The sequence below is a fragment of the Protopterus annectens genome, chromosome 12.part0 (assembly GCF_019279795.1).
Source record: "Protopterus annectens isolate FY-2018-M chromosome 12.part0, PAN1.0, whole genome shotgun sequence".
NCBI classification, from domain to species: Eukaryota; Metazoa; Chordata; order Ceratodontiformes; family Protopteridae; genus Protopterus; species Protopterus annectens.
Window position 1 is genome coordinate 630727952 of NC_056746.1, and position 21304 is coordinate 630749255.

General features: G+C 41.2%; 1 protein-coding gene across 3 annotated transcripts in view; it reads left to right on the forward strand.

Moving 5' to 3' along the window:
• INTS1 (integrator complex subunit 1) overlaps window positions 1-21304 on the forward strand; it is a 2399836-nt gene that overhangs the window by 1020194 nt on the left and 1358338 nt on the right. For all 3 annotated transcript variants that reach the window (XM_044089756.1, XM_044089757.1, XM_044089758.1), the window contains exon 18: window positions 9422-9482. In XM_044089756.1, coding sequence (XP_043945691.1) covers window positions 9422-9482 — 61 coding nt within the window. The remainder of the gene's footprint in view (window positions 1-9421; window positions 9483-21304) is intronic.

Genomic DNA, 21304 nt, shown 5'->3' on the forward strand with positions numbered 1-21304 from the left:
GGATTCATCAGATCTTGATGTTCTTTGTGTTTCACTGTGCAGTCATTACATTTGGGTTATCTGCTTGCAGGCAGCCCTCAGTCAGCCTGATTAACAAAGTCTTGGGTCCTGCGTTGGTTGCTCTCCCTTCTTCCATGATGTCAGGTCATCAGGGGTATAAAACATGCAGCCGAAGCAATTACCCCAGTCTTTCTTGCTGTGCGGTGCTCGAAGCAGAAGCAGTTCATAAGTGCCGGTCAGCCGACTCCTGAAATTTTTGTTTTCGAGTTCAGAAACCAAGTCTTCAACTAAAGCAAAGTACTCCGTTGGGGAAACATTTTCTCGCTCCTTACCGATGTCAGTAAAAGTTAATAATTGCATTACTAGTGGAAAGCAAATACCTCATAAAGATTTTCATTCTTACTGTATTCCTTGCCTAGGCTTTGACCACGACATACCTTCCTGTCGGTTTTGTGCTTTATTTAATCAGCGCACTATCCGTCGTCGGTATATTTTCGTCTCTAAATATTTCGGTTCTCGATTTAATTGTCCAGAAATGTCATTGGTTAGCCATCCGACTACCGGGGTTACGAAAAAACGCAAAGATAAAGTCAGAGACAGGGCATCGGTACTCAGTGAGGCTCTTTCGCAGACCCTGATACCTGCTACTTCTGATTCGCAGGCCTCTACTGAGACCCATTCGGAGTCTGGTATGCCGTGAGATGCTTCAGCTATGGAACCCATGGATGTCTCTACCTTGAATGGGTCCGGAGCCGCTGTGCAGGCACCGGCTTCTGAGGATATATTCAGGCCTACGAACTTGCATATTAAACCAACACCTCTTTCTTCACTTGGGCGTAAATCTCGAACCATGCCTAAAAAAATGACGCCCAGGCCACATGCTCAGGCCTCTATGCCTACAAAACAAATTATACGAATGGCTGGAGATTTAGTAACTGTAATCAGGGGTAGCCAACCCCCCTCCCCTTTCTAAGAGGCCTAGGACTGAAGTTGTTTATGAATCGTCTGACCAGGATTCTGTTTTTTTCTGATTCTTCTGATGATCTGGATTTGTCCTTATCTACTTATGAGGATTCTGATGCAGAGGTCTCAATTCCCTCTGCTTCCCCTATAGAGGATTTTTTTTGGGGGAAAGCTTACATACTCTATGGGAATATTTCCACTGGGAAAGTTAGGATTTTTATGATTCAAAAAAGAGGCTTAGGGATTTCTTACTCCGACCTCAGCTTAGGCCTTTAGCTATTCCTCCTGTACTAGACATTGTTGACGATGTTTTTTCGGAATCTAGTTTGGCCCCGATTCCTTGTTTCCTGCTCCCAGAAAACCAGACTGATACTACAGGGTCCCTGAGTCACACAGGTTCCTTTTTAAAAAATCCTATTGCAGATCCAGAGACTATTTCACAGGGGCCCAAGGGCATTAAGGCTTCTACTGTTAAAAATCCTACCCCTTCTGATAGAGACTCCAGGGCGCTGGATAGATGGGGTAAGAAGGTTTACACTTCTGCAACCTTGGCCGTTAGGGCTTTAAACTGCCAGTTTCCTATGTTAAAGTTTCAGCAACATGCTATTGGAATGCTTAAACAGAAAATGATGTTGATTCCTGACTGTGTGGAAAATAAAGAATTACAGGATTTAATGCATTCTGCTGAACAAGTTGGAAAACATACTTTGCAGTGTGGTTTTGATTCATTAGAAGCCTCTTGCAGGGCTGCTGTTACTTGGTCTGTGCTCAGAAGGCATGCTTGGCTAAAGGAGCAATCTTTGCCTGATCATGTTAAAGCTAAATTGTTGGATGCTCCCTTAAATCAGGACCGCCTGTTTGGCAACAAGGCTGAGGAAGTTCTTACAAAGATGGAAGATAAAGCTAAATCTATGCAAACTGTTAAAGATTTCTTACAAGTTCAGCCTCCTAGATTTAGCAGGCACTGGCCTTCCAGCCCCTTCCAGGTCTTCTCAAGTCAAACCCAGACACAGCAAAAGCCCCAGGTTTCATTCCCAGGGGACACACATAACTAAGCAGTGGGGGCCTCCACTTCAAATTTGGGAGTAGTAAGACTCCCCCATGGTAAACTGCCTCGATGACTTCAGTTTAAAATTTCCAAGCACTTATCAACTGATTGCCCCTTTGGGGGGAAAGATTGCTCTTCATGCAAAGAATTGGGAACTCATTACCCAGCACAAATGGGTTTTAAATATAGTGTCCCAGGGATACAGATTTCACTTCCACACGTTGCCAACACCAAGCGGGTGGCTGGACCTACCTCCAAATCAGTGGGCAGAGGCCCAAAAACAAGTACTTTCTCTCTTAAGCATAGGGGCTATTCAAATGGTACCGGAAGAGGAAAAGGGACAAGGTTTGTACTTGAGACTTTTCCTGGTACCCAGAAAAGACAATTAATGGCTTCCTATCATGGATATGTCTACTCTAAACACCTTTTTGGAGATTCCAAAATTCAAGATGCTGACTCTTCATCAATTACTTCCTATGCTAGGCAAAGATGCCTGGTTCGCAACACTAGATTTAAAAGAAGCATACCTGCACATCCCAATCAGGAAATCTTGCAGAGGATACCAATGCTTCAAAGCAGGATACACGCACTATCAGTTCTCTGCACTGCCCTTTGGCTTATCTTCTCTGCCCAGGTTATTCACAAAGTGCCTAGCTCCAGTTATTGCATTTTGCAGGCAAAGAAAAATTCAAATATACCCATATCTGGATGATTGTCTAATTCAGGCAGAAAGCCAGGACATACTTTTGAATCATCTGGCATTTGTACAAAGGGTTCTAACTTGTCTGGGGTACACCGTAAACAAAAAGAAATCACACCTGGTACTCTGTTAACAAATTATATTCCTTGGAGCAAGCTTGAATACAACTTCCCAGATGGCTTACCTCACGCCAGAGAAACAAATTCATTTGACAACATTCTTCAAACAAGTGGCCACAAAAACCCTGCTATCTGCAAGACAAATACTGCAAGCCTTGGGGTTCATGGCCTCCTGCATTCTTCTAATTCCATATGCAAGACTACATATGAGAAAACTACGGTGGTATCTAAAAAGCCTATGGTGTCAACATTCTCAGGATCTAGAAGCAATGATTCCTATCATACCTTGCCTATGCCTAGAATTCCTTTGGTGGGCAGAGGCCTGCCACCAAAACAAGGGACTACCTTTCACACCACCCCCTGCCACCCAAATCCTAACAACAGATGCATCAGACTATGCATGGGGGCTCACCTGGCAGGGAAGTGCATTCAGGGCAAATGGAACCCAGGTCAAATGCACCTGCATATCAATCAAAAAGAAATGTTAGCTGTACAGAATGCTCTGACAGCCTTCAAGGACCACATTCTTCCAGGACAACTTATGGTAAAGACAGACAAAATTACTGTTATGTGGTACAGAAACAAGCAGGGGGGTACACATTCTTACCCCCTCTGCAGACTAGCCATGGCATTGTGGAACACAGCCTTGAGCTACCAAGTGCACCTACAAGCTCAATTCCTGCCAGGAAAATAAAATGCACTGGCAGAAAGATTTTCAATATGTTGACAAGCAAATGGGGGAGCCCAGATATAGACCTGTTTGCCTCTCCCCAGAACTACCAATTGGACAAATTTTGCACAAGGACTCCCCACAAGCAAGCCTGGAAAGTGGATGCTCTATCCTTCAGCTGGAAAAACCTATCAGTCTATGCCTTCCCCCCTCTGCCTGTGCTTTCCAAAGCTAGAAGGGTATCTGAATTGCAGGCCCTTATGGCAGTGGAGCCTTTCATCATCTTTCATGCGGACAGGGTGTCCCTCAGAACCAGTCCATCCTTCATGCCCAAGGTGGTATCCAGTGTGGCTCTTAGTCAGTCTGTTCATTTGCCAACCTTCTTTCCCAATCCACAGAACAAAGGGGAGTGGATGCTGCATTCCTTAGATGTGCAGAGACAACTTAGATTCTACTTGGACAGGACTAAATCGCAAAGGAAATCTGAGCAACTGCTGGTGGCATTTGCTGCAGGGGCAGAGGGGAAGGCTGTTTCAAAGCAAACCATTTCTAAATGGATAGGCCATTACATTCATTTCTGCTATAAGCACCATGGAAAACCTATCCTCCAGGGGATCAGACCTCATTCCACCAGGGCTGCATCTACCTCTAGCCTCTTTTCTCAGAGGCGTCCCTACCAGGGACATCCTAGAAGCTGCTACCTGGAGTTCTGCACATACTTTCACCAAACATTATCATTTGCCAATTTTCTCTAAATCCAGAGCTGGCTTTGCCACTGCAGTCTTGCAGGGCCTTATAGCTGGTCTTAATGCTATCTAAATTCCTCCTCCCAACCATAGCTTTGGGAATCTACCCAAATGTAATGACTGCAACAGTGAAATGCGAAGAACATAGTACAGTTGTGTACATTTACCATAGATGTAGATGTTAGAGTGTATTCATTGTTGCAGTCCTGGTTACCCTCCCTCCAGCCCCCTAACTTCTTTTGGCTATACCTCTACTTGCCTTTACTATGCTTAAAAGCCTTTTTGGTGTATTTGCTTTATTGTTGGAGGTATATCATTGTACTTTTATATTTAATCACTCCCCATTAGGGGGCACCTGACATCTGGGGCAAGAAAAACTGATGTAATGGCGTTGGCTGCATGTTTTATACCCCTGACGACCTGACGTCATGGAAAAAGGGACAGCAACCAATGCAGGACCCAAGACTTTGTTAATCAGGCCGACTGAGGGCTTGCCTGCAAGCAGATAACCCAAATGTAATGACTGCAACAGTGAATACACTCAAACATCTACATTTATGGTAAGTGTACACAACTGTACTTTCCTCTTCATCTGTTAATTTAGGATGATTCAGCTTGGTAAGGTATTGCCTAATCTGTTCTTTTCTGCCCCCTCTCTTTTGTGTACAAATCCATGTAGTACTGTACCAATATTTGCTCTCTTTTGTGGGAGTCATTAACTGTCTCACTTGTCTGCATGTCTTTCAGTTTTGTTATTGTTGATCTTACATTTTGTTGTCTTAACCTCAAAGCTAAAATACTGTAGTTTTGGGGCAGCTGTTCAATTCACATTTGCCCTGACCAAATAAACCAGCATCAATTTTTTGGTTTTTAGTATGAGCTCTTGAGTTTGTTAGCCAACCAGTCTCCACCCACATCTTTGTAGTATCTCTAAACTTTTTTGTGCCTCTCTATACCTATTCTTCATCTCTCCACATATCCCAGGGTTTGATCATTGCTCGTAGTTTTATTTTCCCCCTCACATCTGTCCCAATTCTCATGATTTATTTTCAGCCCTTTGTGTAGGTTTTATGTATATGGATCCCTATCATATGAAAAAAAAACGCATTTGATTGAGACCATAAAACTGAAATTTCAAGAGACTGAAAAGTCACTTGACTGAAACCCATAATACTGAATTTCATCATACTAAATTTTTAACTGGCCATATAAAACCAGACTAGGTGGGGGCTATGCCCTCCACACCCCCAGTGTGGGGGGGCTATGACCCCTCCAACTATATATACTAACTCCAGGATCGCACTATAGTGGGGGAAAAAGGGCATAGTAGTGGCAGCATGTCGACTACTGTATGGTAAGTGAAAGGTATTATGCCCTTTTCCCTACTTTAGTGCAATCCTGGAGTTAGTATATATGGTTGGGGGCTTGCAGCCCCCCACATTGGGTGTGTGTGTGTGAGGTATAGCCCCCACCTAGTCTGGTTTTATATGGTCCAGTTTACAATTTAGTATGTTGAAATTCAGTATTATGTGTTTCAGTCTTATGAGTGTCAGTCAAGCGACTTTTCAGTCTTTTGAAATTTCAATCTTATGGTTTCAGTGAAATGCGTTTCAATCAAACGAGGTTTTTATCATATGATAGGGATCCTTTATATATATATATATATATATATATATATATAAATAGATATATGTAGATATATATAAATATATATATATATATATATATATATATGTGTATATATATATATATATATATATATATATATATATATATATATATATATATATATATATATATGTATATATATATATGTATATAAATATATAAAATGTGTGTATAATACATATGTGTGTGTGTGTGTATATGTTTGCGTCCTATCCTGAAGCTGACCTCTACTGGCATATGAGCCAAGATAATTAGCAGATGGGTATTGCTTGTTAGTACCAGCTCTCGAAGTTCCTTCTTTATGTAACACCTAGCTAATCTTGACCATGTGTCATGTCTCTCTGAATAATAAGTGTACTTTGCCTTTCTCCCTAGTGTCAGAGTGCATGTATTAGACCGATTGTTTTGAAATATGCTCCTTTTACTGTGGTGTGCTTGATGAATCTGTAGTGCTCACTGCTATATTCCAGTCCCCTGCTTGGACTAAAATTCCTTGCTGAAATAGTAGGTTTCCCCATCACTTCTCTGATTATCATATCATCGTTCTTGGACGAAAATAAATGGACACTTTCATAATTTTTCTGTCCTGCCTATTATCCTTTAATTCCTGCTTATCTTCCTTTGTTCAAATTTGTCTTCTAATGAAAATGTTTATCTTTATTAGTATGGCCAACATTATGTTTCTTTTACTCCTAATCCCTGTATAGAAATCACCTCTTCTGGTCTCTTGCAATAAAACTATTTATGTCTCCCGTTTATTTGTATAGGTTGTGACCACGTCTTTTTTCTTCTTCTTCTCAAGTAGACCATTTACATTACATGCCATTTTGTTCATGCCCATTTAATTACCTGTCCCTGAGTCATAGGGTCATAGATTACAACAATAGGTTCATTGATTAGTACTAGGATAACTGTCCTTGTGGGCCACTTTAAACCTAGCCAATTACCCCATGTGAGAGTCAAACCCTGCACCTTGTGTCTGTAAGATAAACAACTTAACCATTATGCCTACCTGTAGTTGTTACTCTTTGTCCCGTCCTTTTCAGTCCCTGGTCTGTCTCAGTATTAGACTTTCTTTATACCCTTGCATTTATTTGTGTTTCTTTAGTTTTAGTCATCACCTTCAGGTTGATCAAAGCACCACTCATAACTTCCCCCATAACTATATACATAGTGTAAGTATACCTTTTAGCTTCCTCTGTTGGAGCTACTGCTCCTCTGATGTTACGTTTTTGTATTTATCCTTAATCTTATCTTCTACCGTTTCTTCTGTTTCTTTTGTCTAGTGACCTACATTTTAATTACCTCTTGCTTTTCCACAGTGCCCTTATCCCTCACTCCCCTTCATATCATGTTGAGTTCTTATAGGCTGCTTTCCTTTATGTACACATTTACCCATTCATTGCCTTATCGCTTTTGAGCTTGTAATGTTTAGTTATTTTACATTTGGTAGGACCCTTTTGTTGACTCTCTTTTTTTTCTACCCTTTTTGTTTCTCTTCTAGTCCTCAGCAGATTTTCCATTTTGCTTTTTCTGACAGATGCTGTTTTGATCACTCTGGGGAAAAATTAGTATGTCACTGTTCCATAGTTAGATTGAGTAATGCTCACTTAATTCTTGTGTTATTGAGGGAAAAGCCTTTCCTCATGTCTGCCTTAGTTTACCTTTGCAAGCAAAATGGAATATCCTTCTACTGTTTAATCTATTGCTTTAAGAGTTCCCTAGTTCCTATGGTTTTATTTCACTGCTGTAGTTTTTCTTATCAGCAGTTTTCCCTTTTTCATTCTTTAGTGAGATGTTACCAAGCATGCCCTCTCTTCTGACTTGTTTCTGATCTTCTGCACTTTCTGAACTTATTTGGATATTTTAAGTACATACCACTTCGGTGCTCTCATCTTTTGTAAGGTGGCAGGCACCTTTACCCCTTTTTCACTGCCTGTATTTCCTTTTGCACTTATGTTTACTCAGTGAGCAAAAGCTTCCTACTCCTGTTGTAAGATCAGGATTGGTCGACACATTTCACTTTGCTTAGCTGCTATTTTCATTTGCTCTGTAGCTGTTAAACCCACCCTCCCACTTTGCAGTTAATCCCATGTGACTGTCATTCTTTGCCACAAAGTTAATTCCTTGTGTTTAGTAACATTTAATGTTACTTACGCTTTTTAAAAATGAATGCTTTAATACCTTAAGTCCTTGATATAGTCTCTGATGTCAGGATTACCTACCCCCCCCCCCCCCTCCACACACACACACACACTTTTTTTGTTGTTTGTCAGCATTATTTAGAAAGTGATGATGTGTCAAAGGCTAATGTCTTTTGATGTAATGGTAGTTACCTACTCTTCTTCTCTTCCTCTCTTCCTGTTGAGTGGTAAATTTCATCAACTCAAGTACTTTGAGACTGAGCCCTTATATTTTTTTCTTTCTGTACAATTTCTTCTTGAACATGGGAAAGAGTTTAGCCAGGAAACATTGTTTCAGCTCTTTTATCAGCTTCTGTGAGCCATTGCTGTCATAATGGGTCTCTCCTACTTCATCTCATCCCAAGCCAAGTTCTTTCTTTTACCGATTCAAGTCTTGAAGTGCATTTTTGGTGTCTAAATTTATCTTGGTTCCCATGGGTTAAAATATTTTCAAATCGCTGTGTACATTAGCTTAAACCTTTATTTCATCTCCTTAGCTAGTCTTATTGCTGTCATACATGCATTGTGGTTGATTCTAGTCTTAAGATAATAGTCTTTATTAATGAATATTCTCAATAACGCAACTTTCAGTTTCTGTCCCCTTTTCCGCAGTTTTGCTAAACTCTCCTACTTTTGCTGGTTAGATTTAAACTTAGCAACTGTAGGTCTTGGCTGTTTTTTTGAGTTTCATGTGTTGTAACACTGAAATTTCTATTTAAACATTTTTGTTTTGGCCCGTAAAAGCTTGACCGTGTAATCATCTCCCATTGATCAGTTTGGTCTCCCCATTCCTCCCTTAAGTAGCACCCCCACATAACCATGTTTAGGTTTTCTGTTTTTGTGGAGAATATGTATTATTAATCTCGCCTTACTCAGGCAGTGAAGGGTGAATGTCTGGTTCCATTTGGTCATCATGTACATCTGACTTGGGTATATGCATAGTCATTCCCCTGAGTTTAGACCTTGAAGTTCCATGCCAGTCTTCATGCACATCATAGCCATGGTGTATGTGACATGTACTCTGTCCCTGCCCAGTGGCCACCACTCCTTATAAGATCACTTTTTGACTTAGTAACATAATTTACTGTTGTACTGGAATGTTATTTCAGCTTTCCCTTTGAGATATTTGAGCAAGCATTGACAAGTCGCTGCTATTTCCTCTGGTTAATTCCTGTAACAGTAATGCCCGTTAACTTGAGTCTGCGTCACTTGCCTTCCATGGTCAGGGTTCCATCCCTGTATGCATTTATTTCAGGTATGTTTCTTTTGGCACTTATACTTTTTTCTGGATGTTGCTTACTCTGGGGTGTCTTTCTTTTTGCAGGACTTGCTGCCTGGGAAAAATACCCAACACTGAAGATTCTCATGGAGATGGTAATGACGAAGTAAGTTGGACTCCTCTAATTTGTAAATCCTGTGCACTTAACTCTTCCATGTATTTTGCTGAACTGATCCTTAAATATGTGTTTTCATTTAGATGGCAGCTTTTATGTTGTAAGGACTTTTCTCATTCTCTACATGGATCCTTGATCAGCTCTTCTGTTGAGACGTCCTCTACTTTTCTTAGACCATATGGGAAGTACTTCAACTCTGTTTCCCATGCATGTGGAGGTAACCCTTTGTTAACCTACATGCAGTGTTCCTGACTCATGCTTAAAGGGTGTGTTGAGCAGTTGTTTCCAAGTTTGTTTTGTTAATCATTTTGGGTGTGGACCTCCTCCTAGCTTATGTTCTTGTTCATTTCTGATGCCTATGAAGCATAAACCTTTTAAATGTGACTCTGTCTATCAAGTCATAAGTCAGCACTGCCACAAGCTCTACTTTTATTGTTTCTAACTGGATCACAACAGTTATGATTGTTGCTGCTTCCAGTGCTTTAACCAAAACAACCCATCATTGTCTTTTACATTTGTCAAGTTTTATCGACTAGAAGAGGTTGAATTTCAGCACAAGGGATAAATGGAGGGCCTGTTTTCTCATTCTTGACAGGAACATGGAAGACAAAAGGTAAAAGTCTAGAACTCATTTCTAAAGCCTCCAAGCTTGATTTTTCTTCATAGTCCAACATTTTAGCTTTGACTTGATCTCCTTGTTGTTTTCTGCTTCCATCTGTTTGGAAGCATATTAGGTTGCACTGGGAGGCTCCTGTCCATCATCCACTTTTGGAAATGGCAGCCTGTGTTCAGCTGCTATTTCTTTTGCTTACATAAGATAATTTGGTGTGTTTAAACTAGCCACTTGACAGTGTTAAAATTGGCTCTAGATTATTTTGTCATGCTGACTAATGTTGCCAAAAATGAGCCTGAGTATTTGTTGGTGATGAGTGGGTTGAGGACTCTCCTACTCCAGCTTAGCCAGGGACCCGTGCTAATAGTAGAAGTGGTCTGTGTGGCCCTGTTGACCAGTATGTGCTTGCCATAAAGCCCAGCAACCCTGGAGTCAATAAACTACTAGCTGATTGTTGTCCGGTTGCCCAGCTTGGGTTACTTAGGATAGCTCTGTTGAGCATAACTGAGCATAAAACCAGTCAAGCTGCCAAACAAGCACTAAGGATTGCTACAGTTAGTATAGGTTCACTGACTGGATACTGCTTGGAAGTGGATGACATGAGGAGCTCGGATATGCTCTGTTTCCAGGGAGCAAGATGGAAGGGCATTGCAACAAAGCCACTTGGTTTGGGATCCAGACTTTACTGCTGAGAGGGAGGACAGATTAGAAATGGTGGGTGTGGGAATTGTGAATTGTAATCTGACTCATTTCCCCCAGCAGGGTTGTGATAGTGAGGAAGAGAGTGTATTCAGGTAACAGTTGCAGGACCTAGTAGATAAAGCATGACAACATGAGTTGGCATTGATAATGGGGAACCTGAATGCACATATTGGGACAGGCAGAACAGGATATGTGGAATGTCTGGGTCCACGTGGGTTGACAACAGGAATAAAGGAGGAGAGGCCATACTAGACTTCTGTCTGGTAAATGGCTTGATGTTTGCTTACAAATGGTTCAGCAAGTGAGACAGTCACAAGATCACTTACAATAATGGCCAACATTCAACTCGGGCAGACTTCATCCTTGTAAGAAAAGGGCATTGGGGTAAAATTATTAGTGGCAAAGTTATCTCTAGTTAAGCAGTCAGCCTTCAGCATAAATCATTGGTTGCCACAATCGGCTGCAAGCAAGGGTCAGAGAAACCTCCAAGGTCAACAGAGACCAAGTTGAAGACCTGAAAGTTGATAGGAGATGAAGCGCAAGAGTTCAAGGAAATACTCTGGGCTGTATCATGTCAAGAGGAATAGGAAGAGTTGAGGAATGGCAGTGCCTCCAAACAGCATATATGAGGACAGTAGAACAGATATGTAGCCAAGCTAGGTATGGAAGTCCTCAAAAGAAAGAAAGAAAGACAGTGCAGGAAAAAGTGGGCGATAGGAAAGACAGGCCAGGCTAAAGAGGAAGAGAGTGTGGCTAACAAAGACGCTGAGAGAGCAGTTGCTATAGCAAAGAACAAGGCCTCACAGGCACTCTACCACCTTCTGGAAAGTGACTCATCAAATGGCACAAAGAAACTCTGTCAGGTTGCAAGGCAGAGACAGAAAGATAAATAAGATGTTCATCAGACATCTTTCATAAGGGATGCCAGCAACAGCTTGCTCAGAAGTCCAAAGCACATCAAAGGTAGATGGGAGGAGTACTTCCAGCAGCTTTTAAATGAAAAAAATTCTGCAGAAGCTGTACTGTTCCGGACACAGCCTACAATGAAATAAGAAGAAGAGGAGGTCATCCTAGATGAAGTAAGAACAGCATTAAGGAAAAAGAAACCAGGGAAAGCAGCAGGTTCAGATGATGTAATGGCAGATCTGATCAAAATGTTTGGTACATTGGGGGGTATACATGGATTTTAGTGAACAGCAGATGGCCGATCGGAAAACGTTTGACAGCAGTTTTGCGAATGCGCAGAATTGCGAACACAATGTAGCCGAAATGCAAAATATTCCCCCCTTTTTGACCCATGGTAGCGCTTGTTTAGGTGGTAGAGCAGTTGGAAATGTTGAATGCCGAATTTTTTATGACATTCTGCGCATTCAACACCTGTAGCTTCGACATATAGGTTCGGGGAAACCGGATTTCGACTATTGGTCGCTTGCTCATATGCATGTATTCCATGTTGGGGGAGAAATGGCTCCTGAAGGTACCCATAACAGTATGGAAGGAAATGCATATTCCCAGATGACTGGAGGTTAAGCATTCTAGTATCAGTGTACAAGAACAAAGGGGGCATTCACAACTGGGGGCAGTGTAGAGGTATCAAATTCCTGTCACACTATATACAAATTCTGGAGAAGACAATCAGTAAATGAATACACCAAGTAGTCAAAAGTAAGATGGGAGATGAGCAGTTTGGATTCAGAAACGTATTCAGCACAACCAAGCAAATGCTTGCGACAGGTAGTGGAGAAGAAGCTAGAGATTAAGGAATGAGCCCAAATGAACATTTCTAGACTTGGAAAAAGCACATAAGGTGCCAAGAAAGCTTATTTGGACAGTCCTGTGATAGTCTGAAGTCCCATAAGCATTGGTAAAATTAGTGCAGGCTGTGTACAAGGATCCGATGACACAAATATGAACAGTATTAAGACTTAGAGGGATTCTCAGTGGGTGTGGGTATGCATCAGGGTTTCACTCTGAGCCCTCAGTTGTTCATACTAGTGTTGGGCTACATTAGCAAACAGATCAGAGGGGACAGATCAGCAAAGCTGCTGTATGCAGATGATGTAGCATTACAGGCACAAATGATCGGGGAATGGAATGCAAAAATGAAAGCTCACAGGACGTAACTGAGCACAATTAGAACATCTGTAATGACAGTAAATGGGTGAAATAAGAAGCAGCAGAAAACTGAGAAAGGAAAATAGTGGAATAGATTAACAGTTTCAGGTGTTTGGGAATGGTGATCAAGCAGGATATGAATTGGGAGGTCAGAGCTAGAATTAGGCAGGCTGCAGCCAGCTGGTACAATGTGTCACTATTGTGTGACAGAAAAATGCCAAAAAGTTAAAAATATGGTGTACAAAACAGTGGTACAACCAGTGCTGTTGTATGGTACAGAAGTCTGGGAAGTGAAGGTAGAGCAGTTGAAGAAGCTAAACCAGTTAGAGATTAAGTGCCTGAGAAGCGTGGTAGGATGCACACTGTGGGATAGCCATAGAAATGAGGACATCAGAGCAGAAGCTCAAGAAGCTCCAATTGCAGAGACGGTCAAATAAAACAGATTGCACTGGTTCTGGTACATGTCCAGGAAAGCAGAAACCAATCTGCTAAAGAAGATTTTAGGATGGGTAGGAGGAAGATAGAGGAAACGAGGGTGCCCAGCAAAGAGAAGAGTGGAATGTGAGAGAAGACTTTTGAAGTCTGCTACGATGTATATCGAAGAATATAGAGAGAAGGCTACAGTGGACACAACACCCCAACCCCATGTAGAAAATGGGGGAAAGGGGGTTATGATGGTAATCAGTTGTTCTGATTAGGAGGTGCTTTCAGGACCAGAATTGATGAGCACATACTAAATGGGAGGAAATATTCAAAAAACTGGAGGCATTGTGACTATGCATCTCTGTCAGATGTTTGGTAGTAATGTGCCTATATAACTAACTTGCTTTTTAGGGCTCGTTGACATTTTGTGACCTGCTTGTGACTCAGTGTAAGCTTACCAACCTATTCTGGTAAGAACCATTCATTTGAGACCCCGCTAAAGAATCCAGCCCATTCCTGGGACATGATTTGAATGAGAGATCCTAACCCACTCCTTTTGAGCAAGCAACATCAAAAGCACCTCAAGTTTCTTTTAGTCGGCTTTCTTTCTGTTAGCCAATATTTATTCCATAAAGAAATTAGCACTTTATTAGTTTGTGTAAAAAGCCTTACTTGTTATTGGGACCAAGTGTTGCTGAGAAGATTCTTATTTAGTTCTGAAGATGGTTTTGTAAGCTTCCTTGGAATTAGGCATTGCTTGTCCAGATCTTTATTATGGAGGTTCAGAACAGAGGAAGAAGAATGCTTACTTGTGACATACACCTCCATCTCTGCATCTTCAGGAGGAGTGAAAAACTTCACAGAAAGGACCAATTAACTTTTCTTTTACCATCCTTTGCTGTTAACTCTTTTCTGTGATCATCCTGTTGACTCTTTTTTGATAATTTGGCTGCCAGGGTGAGGATCAGAGTATCCAGGGAGTGACTGTTATAGTATGGAATTTACTAATTAAGACCCAGTATGTCTTTCATTCCTCCCTCATTAGGTTAGCTTACACATGGTTCTGGGTTAGTACAGGCACCTTTTGCAGTGAGTATCTCTTATTCCACAAGCAGAGTGCATGATTTTGTCTTCTTTGCACTTCACAACCTTATAGAAAGCAATATGTAGATCTGCACTAGCTTGTTCAGCAGTACCTTAAAGGGAATCTTTTTTCTTTTATTGTCTTTTAAGAACCTTTTCTTCCTTGAGGTTTGAGCTTTCACAATGGATTGATAGCAAGGCTTGCCTACTTTTGATCACTATGATGGCTCAAAATGTATTTCTTTGAAGATGCTTTTCTTGTTAGCTGTTACTTGCACTCACAGGATCTCCAAACTGCAACCCATTATCTATAGGGAATCGTATCTGGTCTTACACAGGGAATTGGTGTTATTTGTGACTAACCCAGTTTTCCTTCTAAAAGAGGTATCAAAAGTATTTATTTATGAGGGCAGAATCCAGGTGAGATTTGGTGATGAGGTGACTTAATGAGAGGGTTATTTAAACTGTTTTTTGTGAATGAAGTACTTGTATCTGATGAAGTTCGACGATTTGATGTGGACGAAAAGCGCTTTATAATAAATGAATTTGTTGTTCCAGGCATGGTGCCTTATTCTTTAGGATTTTGTTGTCCATTGTAATTTGTTTATATGCTGAAGTGGGTTCAGATCTCTGTTCCTAGTGTTCGCTGGACTGTTTAATTTGTGAAGATATAAGAGGTCTTGAACTGCCGAAGCCCTAATGGCCCAAAAAGCAAAGCACTGAATAAAAGGACAACAGCCTTCAGCCTTTCCATGTCAACATTTTGGAAGGTTGCAGTTATGCTTAACTTAGCATGAGGCTGTTATGTTTGATGTCTTTCAACACTGTGATATCTACACCTAATGGTTTTGTAATTTTGGCGGAGAAGGCTAGCAGTTTGTGACCAGACTTACTTGGGAAAGGGTATACTAATGGGGATGGGGGTACAGTCTGTAAGAGAGAGCATTTTTAACAGCAAGTGCTCTTTCAAGCTTGTTTTTCAGCCTTTCCACTGCTTTCTGTGCAAGATCGCAGAAGAGCAGGGCCTGGGTGTTTTCCCTTGCTCTGCTGATATGTTATCTCTGATTTGGTATATTTAATTAACTGGGTGTGTTGGAGCATGGTGGGGGACTCCCCACTGCACAAAATATTGTATTTTTTAACCTTAACCTTTTTTGTGTTTCAGTCTTTCCAGATTCAGTCTAAAAAGATTGGTCTTTCTGTATTCATTCAGCTGGCATTCCACTCAATGAGGATAGTGCATGTAGATGCTATATTTGTTAGGACCAGGTCAAGAATATTTGTCCTGTTGTGGGTTCTTTGACTGTTTTGTCCAGGGAGTTCTTGTTTATGAAATCAGTGAATTTTTGGGCATTACCTACATTTGAGGTATAGGTATCCCAGACTACTGAAGTGTAATCAGTCTCCAAGGATGAGTTCCTGTGTGTTTTGAAGTTCATTCTGTATATTTAAGACATGATTTTCAGAGGGCATTAAAGGGGTCCTGTATCTTACTATGATCTGATAGTTGGTTTTATTTAGTGTGATATGTACCTCATTTAGTTTGGTCTGTAGGCCTTTAGAAATCTGCTTTGAGGTAATGTGGTCTTTAACAAATATATATACTCCACAACAGTTCCCATTGGGTCTAAAGGCATGGTAGGCACAAAACCGTGGTGTAGATTGGGCATTTTGTGTACTTTTAAACCATATTTCAGTAATAATATACACATGAATGTGCTCCAAATGCAGTATGGCTTCCAGTTCATACAATTTATTTGAGCATCACTACCTGATATTGTCGGGTCTACTTCACTTTGTCAGAAATACTAATCGTCGAATACTTTTTTGTTGAAGCCTTACTCCATCGAATGTGCTTTTAAGTGAGTATTTTTCCAAAGGAAAAAAAACACTTGGCCATTATCAGGAATTTGCCCTTTCCCCACTGTAGTGCTATCTCGAAGTTTATATTATTGAGGTGGGGGGGGGTGTTGGGAGGTATAGCCCCCCCCCCCCAGCCTGGGTGGGTTTTAAATTTTGCAATTTTTTTGTGATGCTCCCTTGGTTGGCCAAGCATTTGTTTCCCCTGGGAAACCTTTTGCTTAAATGCCCATTTGATGGATTAAGGCTTTGATAAATAGGGTTCGACAATTTGTGTTTTCGATAAAGTGAAGTAGACCTGATATTTTCTGGTTCTAGATTTGTGTTGTTTTTTTTCAGTTTGGAAGATCCATTTGCTGCACTGTGTCTAAAAAGGCACTATGAGGGCAGTAAAGGTTTTAGCCAGTTTGCAGAAGCCTTGGAATGAGATGTGCAAGCCAGCCATGGCAGAGTAGTAGGGCTATGCTGCAGCTCATTTTAAGCAGACACATACTGGATCCTCTTCCACATTACACCATTTATTCAACCAGTTGTTGAAACCAATAATTTATTTGTACTTTGGCATCGTTTTCAATACCAGGATCTTTCATGTATTTGTGACATGCATAAAGAGCTCAGAAATGTCCGCATATCCATCAGGATTGTGCATGCCAGGTCGTTTACACACATATGGGCCATCATCATGTGATAGTCATACTTGTTCTGCTGTGGGGGCCCTTGCATTGTCAGAGTTCTTTGCACTTTAAAGGCAACTGACCATCACCCTGTTTTTGTACAGGTTATGAAAGTAGTGTCGGTGGGCCTAACTACAGAGCCATTCATCACCAGTACATTTTTATTAGTACCCGCTCAGTTTGAGGTAAGATTTTTCTGGTTGCACTCAGGTATGGATGGAGTAGCAATTGTTTGATTTCTGTGAAGTCCATGTCTTGTTTGACCTTGGAGGCACAGGCAGTGACTTTTTACAGTCTCAGCAGATGATAATTTTTCTGGTACTTGAGTGGAGTGCTGTGGAGAGAGATGCTCCCTTCTTACCTAAATATTTCCTTCTTCACAGGTGGTTTGTGAAAAGGTAATAGTTCACTTTCTGTGAGTATTAGGCAGTGAACATTGTCTGAGTAGACCAAGTGCTGTGAGGCCAGTAACGAATGGAAGACAAGCTGGCTGACCTTCCATTTAGTCCAAGAGTATAGAAATAGAATTTATTTGTACAGTATTTATTGGAATACATTCTCAGTGTATTAAATATTAATTAGTACAATAAAATGTTTGCAGTGTAATAAATAATGGTAGGGCTCTAAATAATGTGGAAAAAGGTAAAGTGATTTAATTTTTCCTTAAGGGAGGAATAGTGGATTAACACTGCCTGCTACTGAGAATGGCTTTATCTAGTCTTGCTAAGAGTGTCGAGTATAGGTCTGCATGGTAATGTAGCTGAGATAAGAAATCATAGAAAATGATGGGGAAAAATAGCTTTTGATTTCAAATTCAGGAAAAATGAAACAGTAAAAACGCAGAATAATGGCAAAATCCATTCAAAACTGATTTTAAATAGCTAGACGCAGCACAGAACCCACTTTAAAAGCAGTGCAAACACTAAAACACCTTCAATTGATAGATGTAACATTGAATTAATAAAAAAGTGCACAAAATAAAACACATTCAATAGATGTAGCATTGAATTTATAAAAAAAAAACACAGCAAAATATAGAAAAAAATGACAGGAACCACTTATAACTTATTTAGGCAACTTTAATTGCAGTAGAATAAATATAATTTTCTGTTTCTTGAATGATAAGTGGAGTCAAAATTCGACTTTGGTGGAGCTTCAGCTTCCAAGAGTCTTAGGCATACTTCGTAACTATCCCTGATTTTTGATTCAGATTTTATTTTTGTCCCTCTTAACCCCTCCTTAAACTAGTGACCTTTGGAGGAAAGGTGGTGAATTACAATGACAATAATTAAGAGTTACAGACTTCTTTTACTTCAGAAAATGTATAATGTGAAGTTGTCCGATCTCGCCATCCATTCTTTACTGATGGGTTTGGAGCCGATCCCTCTGCTCCGATACAGCCAACTGCAAAGCTCGAGGTCTTCAAATAGCTCAAGGCCAAGTCCATATCCCATGATGCACCTGTGAATTACCCCAGATCTAGTTTGTCGCTGCAACTGATCGGAGGTTCTGAATTAGCTGGGGCCAGATAAGAAAAATTTTTCATTAAAATTCTTATAAAAGTTTTTTGATAGTTAGGATTGTTTATAAAGCTGTTATAGCTTTCAGTGTGTTTTTCCCTTCCCATTTACTGTTTTTTCATACATTTGTAGTTGGCTTCTTTTAGGCCTAGTTACTTGTAGTTATTTAAGGTGTGGTCTGCCTAGCCTTCAGGTTTATTTAAGGCTCAGTACAGTAAACTTTAGTCCATATAGATAAGCTTATTGCTTCCCCTTTTTTTTTCAGCTTGCTGTGATATTTAGTGACCTTTGTCACATATGTTTAGATAGTTGTAGTAATTAGACTCTTGATCTGTCTAGCTTCTTCTTCTTCTTTCGGCTGCTTCCGTTAAAGGTCTCCACAGCGGATCATCTGTTTCCATTTCTTCCTGTCCTCTGCATCTTGCTCTGTCACACCAACCACCTGCATATCCACTCTCACCACATCCATAAACCTTATCTTAGGCCTTCCTCTTTTCCTGTTACCTGGCAGCTTCATCCTTAACATCTTTTTCCCAATATATTCTGCATCCCTCTTCAGCACATGTCCAAAACAACGTAATCTTGCCTCTCTGGCTTTGTCTCCAAACCTTCCAACCTGGGCTGACCCTCTAATATACTTATTCCTAATCCTGTCCACCCTCGTCACACCCAGTGCAAATCTTAACATCTTTAGCTCTGCCACTTCCAGCTCTGACTCCTGCCTTTTTGTCAGTGCCACTGTCTCCAACCCATATAACATGGCTGGTCTCACTAACCTTCCCTTTCACTCTTACTGGTACTCGTCTGTCACAAATCACTCCTGACACTCTTCTCCACCTACTCCATCCTGCCTGTACTCTCTTCCACACACACCATTACTCTGAACTGTTGATCCCAAATATTTAAACTCATCCACCTTCACCACCTCTACTCCCTGCATCCTCACTATTCCTCTATCCTCCCTCTCATTCACACACATACATTCTGTCTTAGTCCTGCTGACCTTCATTCCTCTTCTTTGTAGAGCATATCTCCACCTCTCCATCACAATGTCATCTGCAAACATCATAGTCCATGGGACTCCTGTCTGATCTCGTCTGTCAACCTGTCCATCACCGTTGTAAAGAAGAAAGGGCTCGGACCTGATCCTTGATGTAATCCCACCTCCACCTTATACGCATCCGTCACTCCCACTGCAGACCTCACCACTGTCACACTACCCTCGTACATATCCTGTACCACTCTTACATACTTCTTTGACACTCCTGACTTCCTCATACAATACCACAACTCCTCTCTAGGCACCCTGTCATATGCTTTCTCTAAGTCCACAAAGACACAATGCAACTCCTTCTGACCTTCTCTGTACTTCTCCATCAGCACTCTCAGAGCAAACATCGCATCTGTAGTGCTCTTTCCTGGCATGAAACCATGCTGCTGATCACTAATCACCTCCCTTCTTAACCTAGCTTCCACTACTTTTTCCATTAACTTCATGCTGTGACTGATCAGTTTAATCCCTCTGTAGATGTTCTTCGTGTTTCACTGTTGCAGTCATTACATTTGGGTTATCTGCTTGCAGGTAGCCCTCAGCCGGCCTGATTATCAAAGTCTTGGTCCTGCATTGGTTGCGGTCTCTTCTTGCATGAGGTAGTCAGGGGTATAAAGCATGCAGCCGACGCCATCACATCAGTCTTTCTTGCCGTGCGGTGCCCGAAGCAGAAGCAGTTCACAAGTGCCAGTCGGCTGACTCCTGAAATTTTTGTTTTCAAGTTTCAGAACCGAAGTCTTCAAAAAAGCTAAATACCCCGTTGGGGATCCTTTTTCTTGCTCTAAACCGATGTCAGTAAAGGTTAACAGTTGTATTTCTTGTGGAAAGCAAATACCTCATAAAGATTTTCATTCGTACTGCATTTCTTGCTTAGGCCTAGACCATGATGTCCCTCGCTGTCAGTTTTGTGCCTTATTCAGTCCTCGTACTATTCGTCGTTGGTTCATTTTCGCATCTAACTATTTCGGTACTCTCTTCAATTATCCAGAAATGGTTTTAGTAAGCCATCCGACTACTGACATTCTGAAAAAACGTAAAGATAAAGACAGAGGCAGACCACATAGGTCCAAAGCTGCCGACAACACTTCCGTTAGGCTATTCGCCAGTTTACCGGTACTCATTGAGGCGCTTTCTCAGCCCCTGATACCTGCTACTTCAGATTCGCAGGCTCTACTGAGACCCATTCGGAGTCCGGAATGCCCCGAGATGCTTCTTCAACTATGGAGCCTGCGGATATCTCTACCTTGGATGGGTCCGGAGCCGCTGTGCAAGCACCGGCTTCTGAGGGTGTATTCAGGCCTATTGACTTGCATATCAAACCAATGTCATCTTCTTCTTCAAGGCCTAAGACTCGATCAACGCCTAGAAAACTGATGTCCAAACCACATGGTCAGGCCCATATGCCTAAAAAACAAATAAGAATGGCTGAAGACCTTAGCTATCCCCCCTGTACTGGACATTGTAGATGATGCCTTCTTGGAATCTAGCCTGGCCCCAGACACCTTACCTCTGGCTCCCAGGAAACCTGACCGATATTACAGAGTACCTGATTCTCTCAAGTTCCTCTTTAAGAATCCTACTGCAGACCCAGAGACCATTTCACAGGAACCCAAAGGGCATTAAGGCTACTACTGCCAAAAATCCTACCCCCTCTGATAGAGATTCCAGGGCCCTGGACAAATGGGGTAAGAAGGTATAAACTTCTGCTACTTTGTCCATTAGGGCCTTAAACTGCCAGTTTCATATGTTAAAGTACCAGCAGCATATTATTG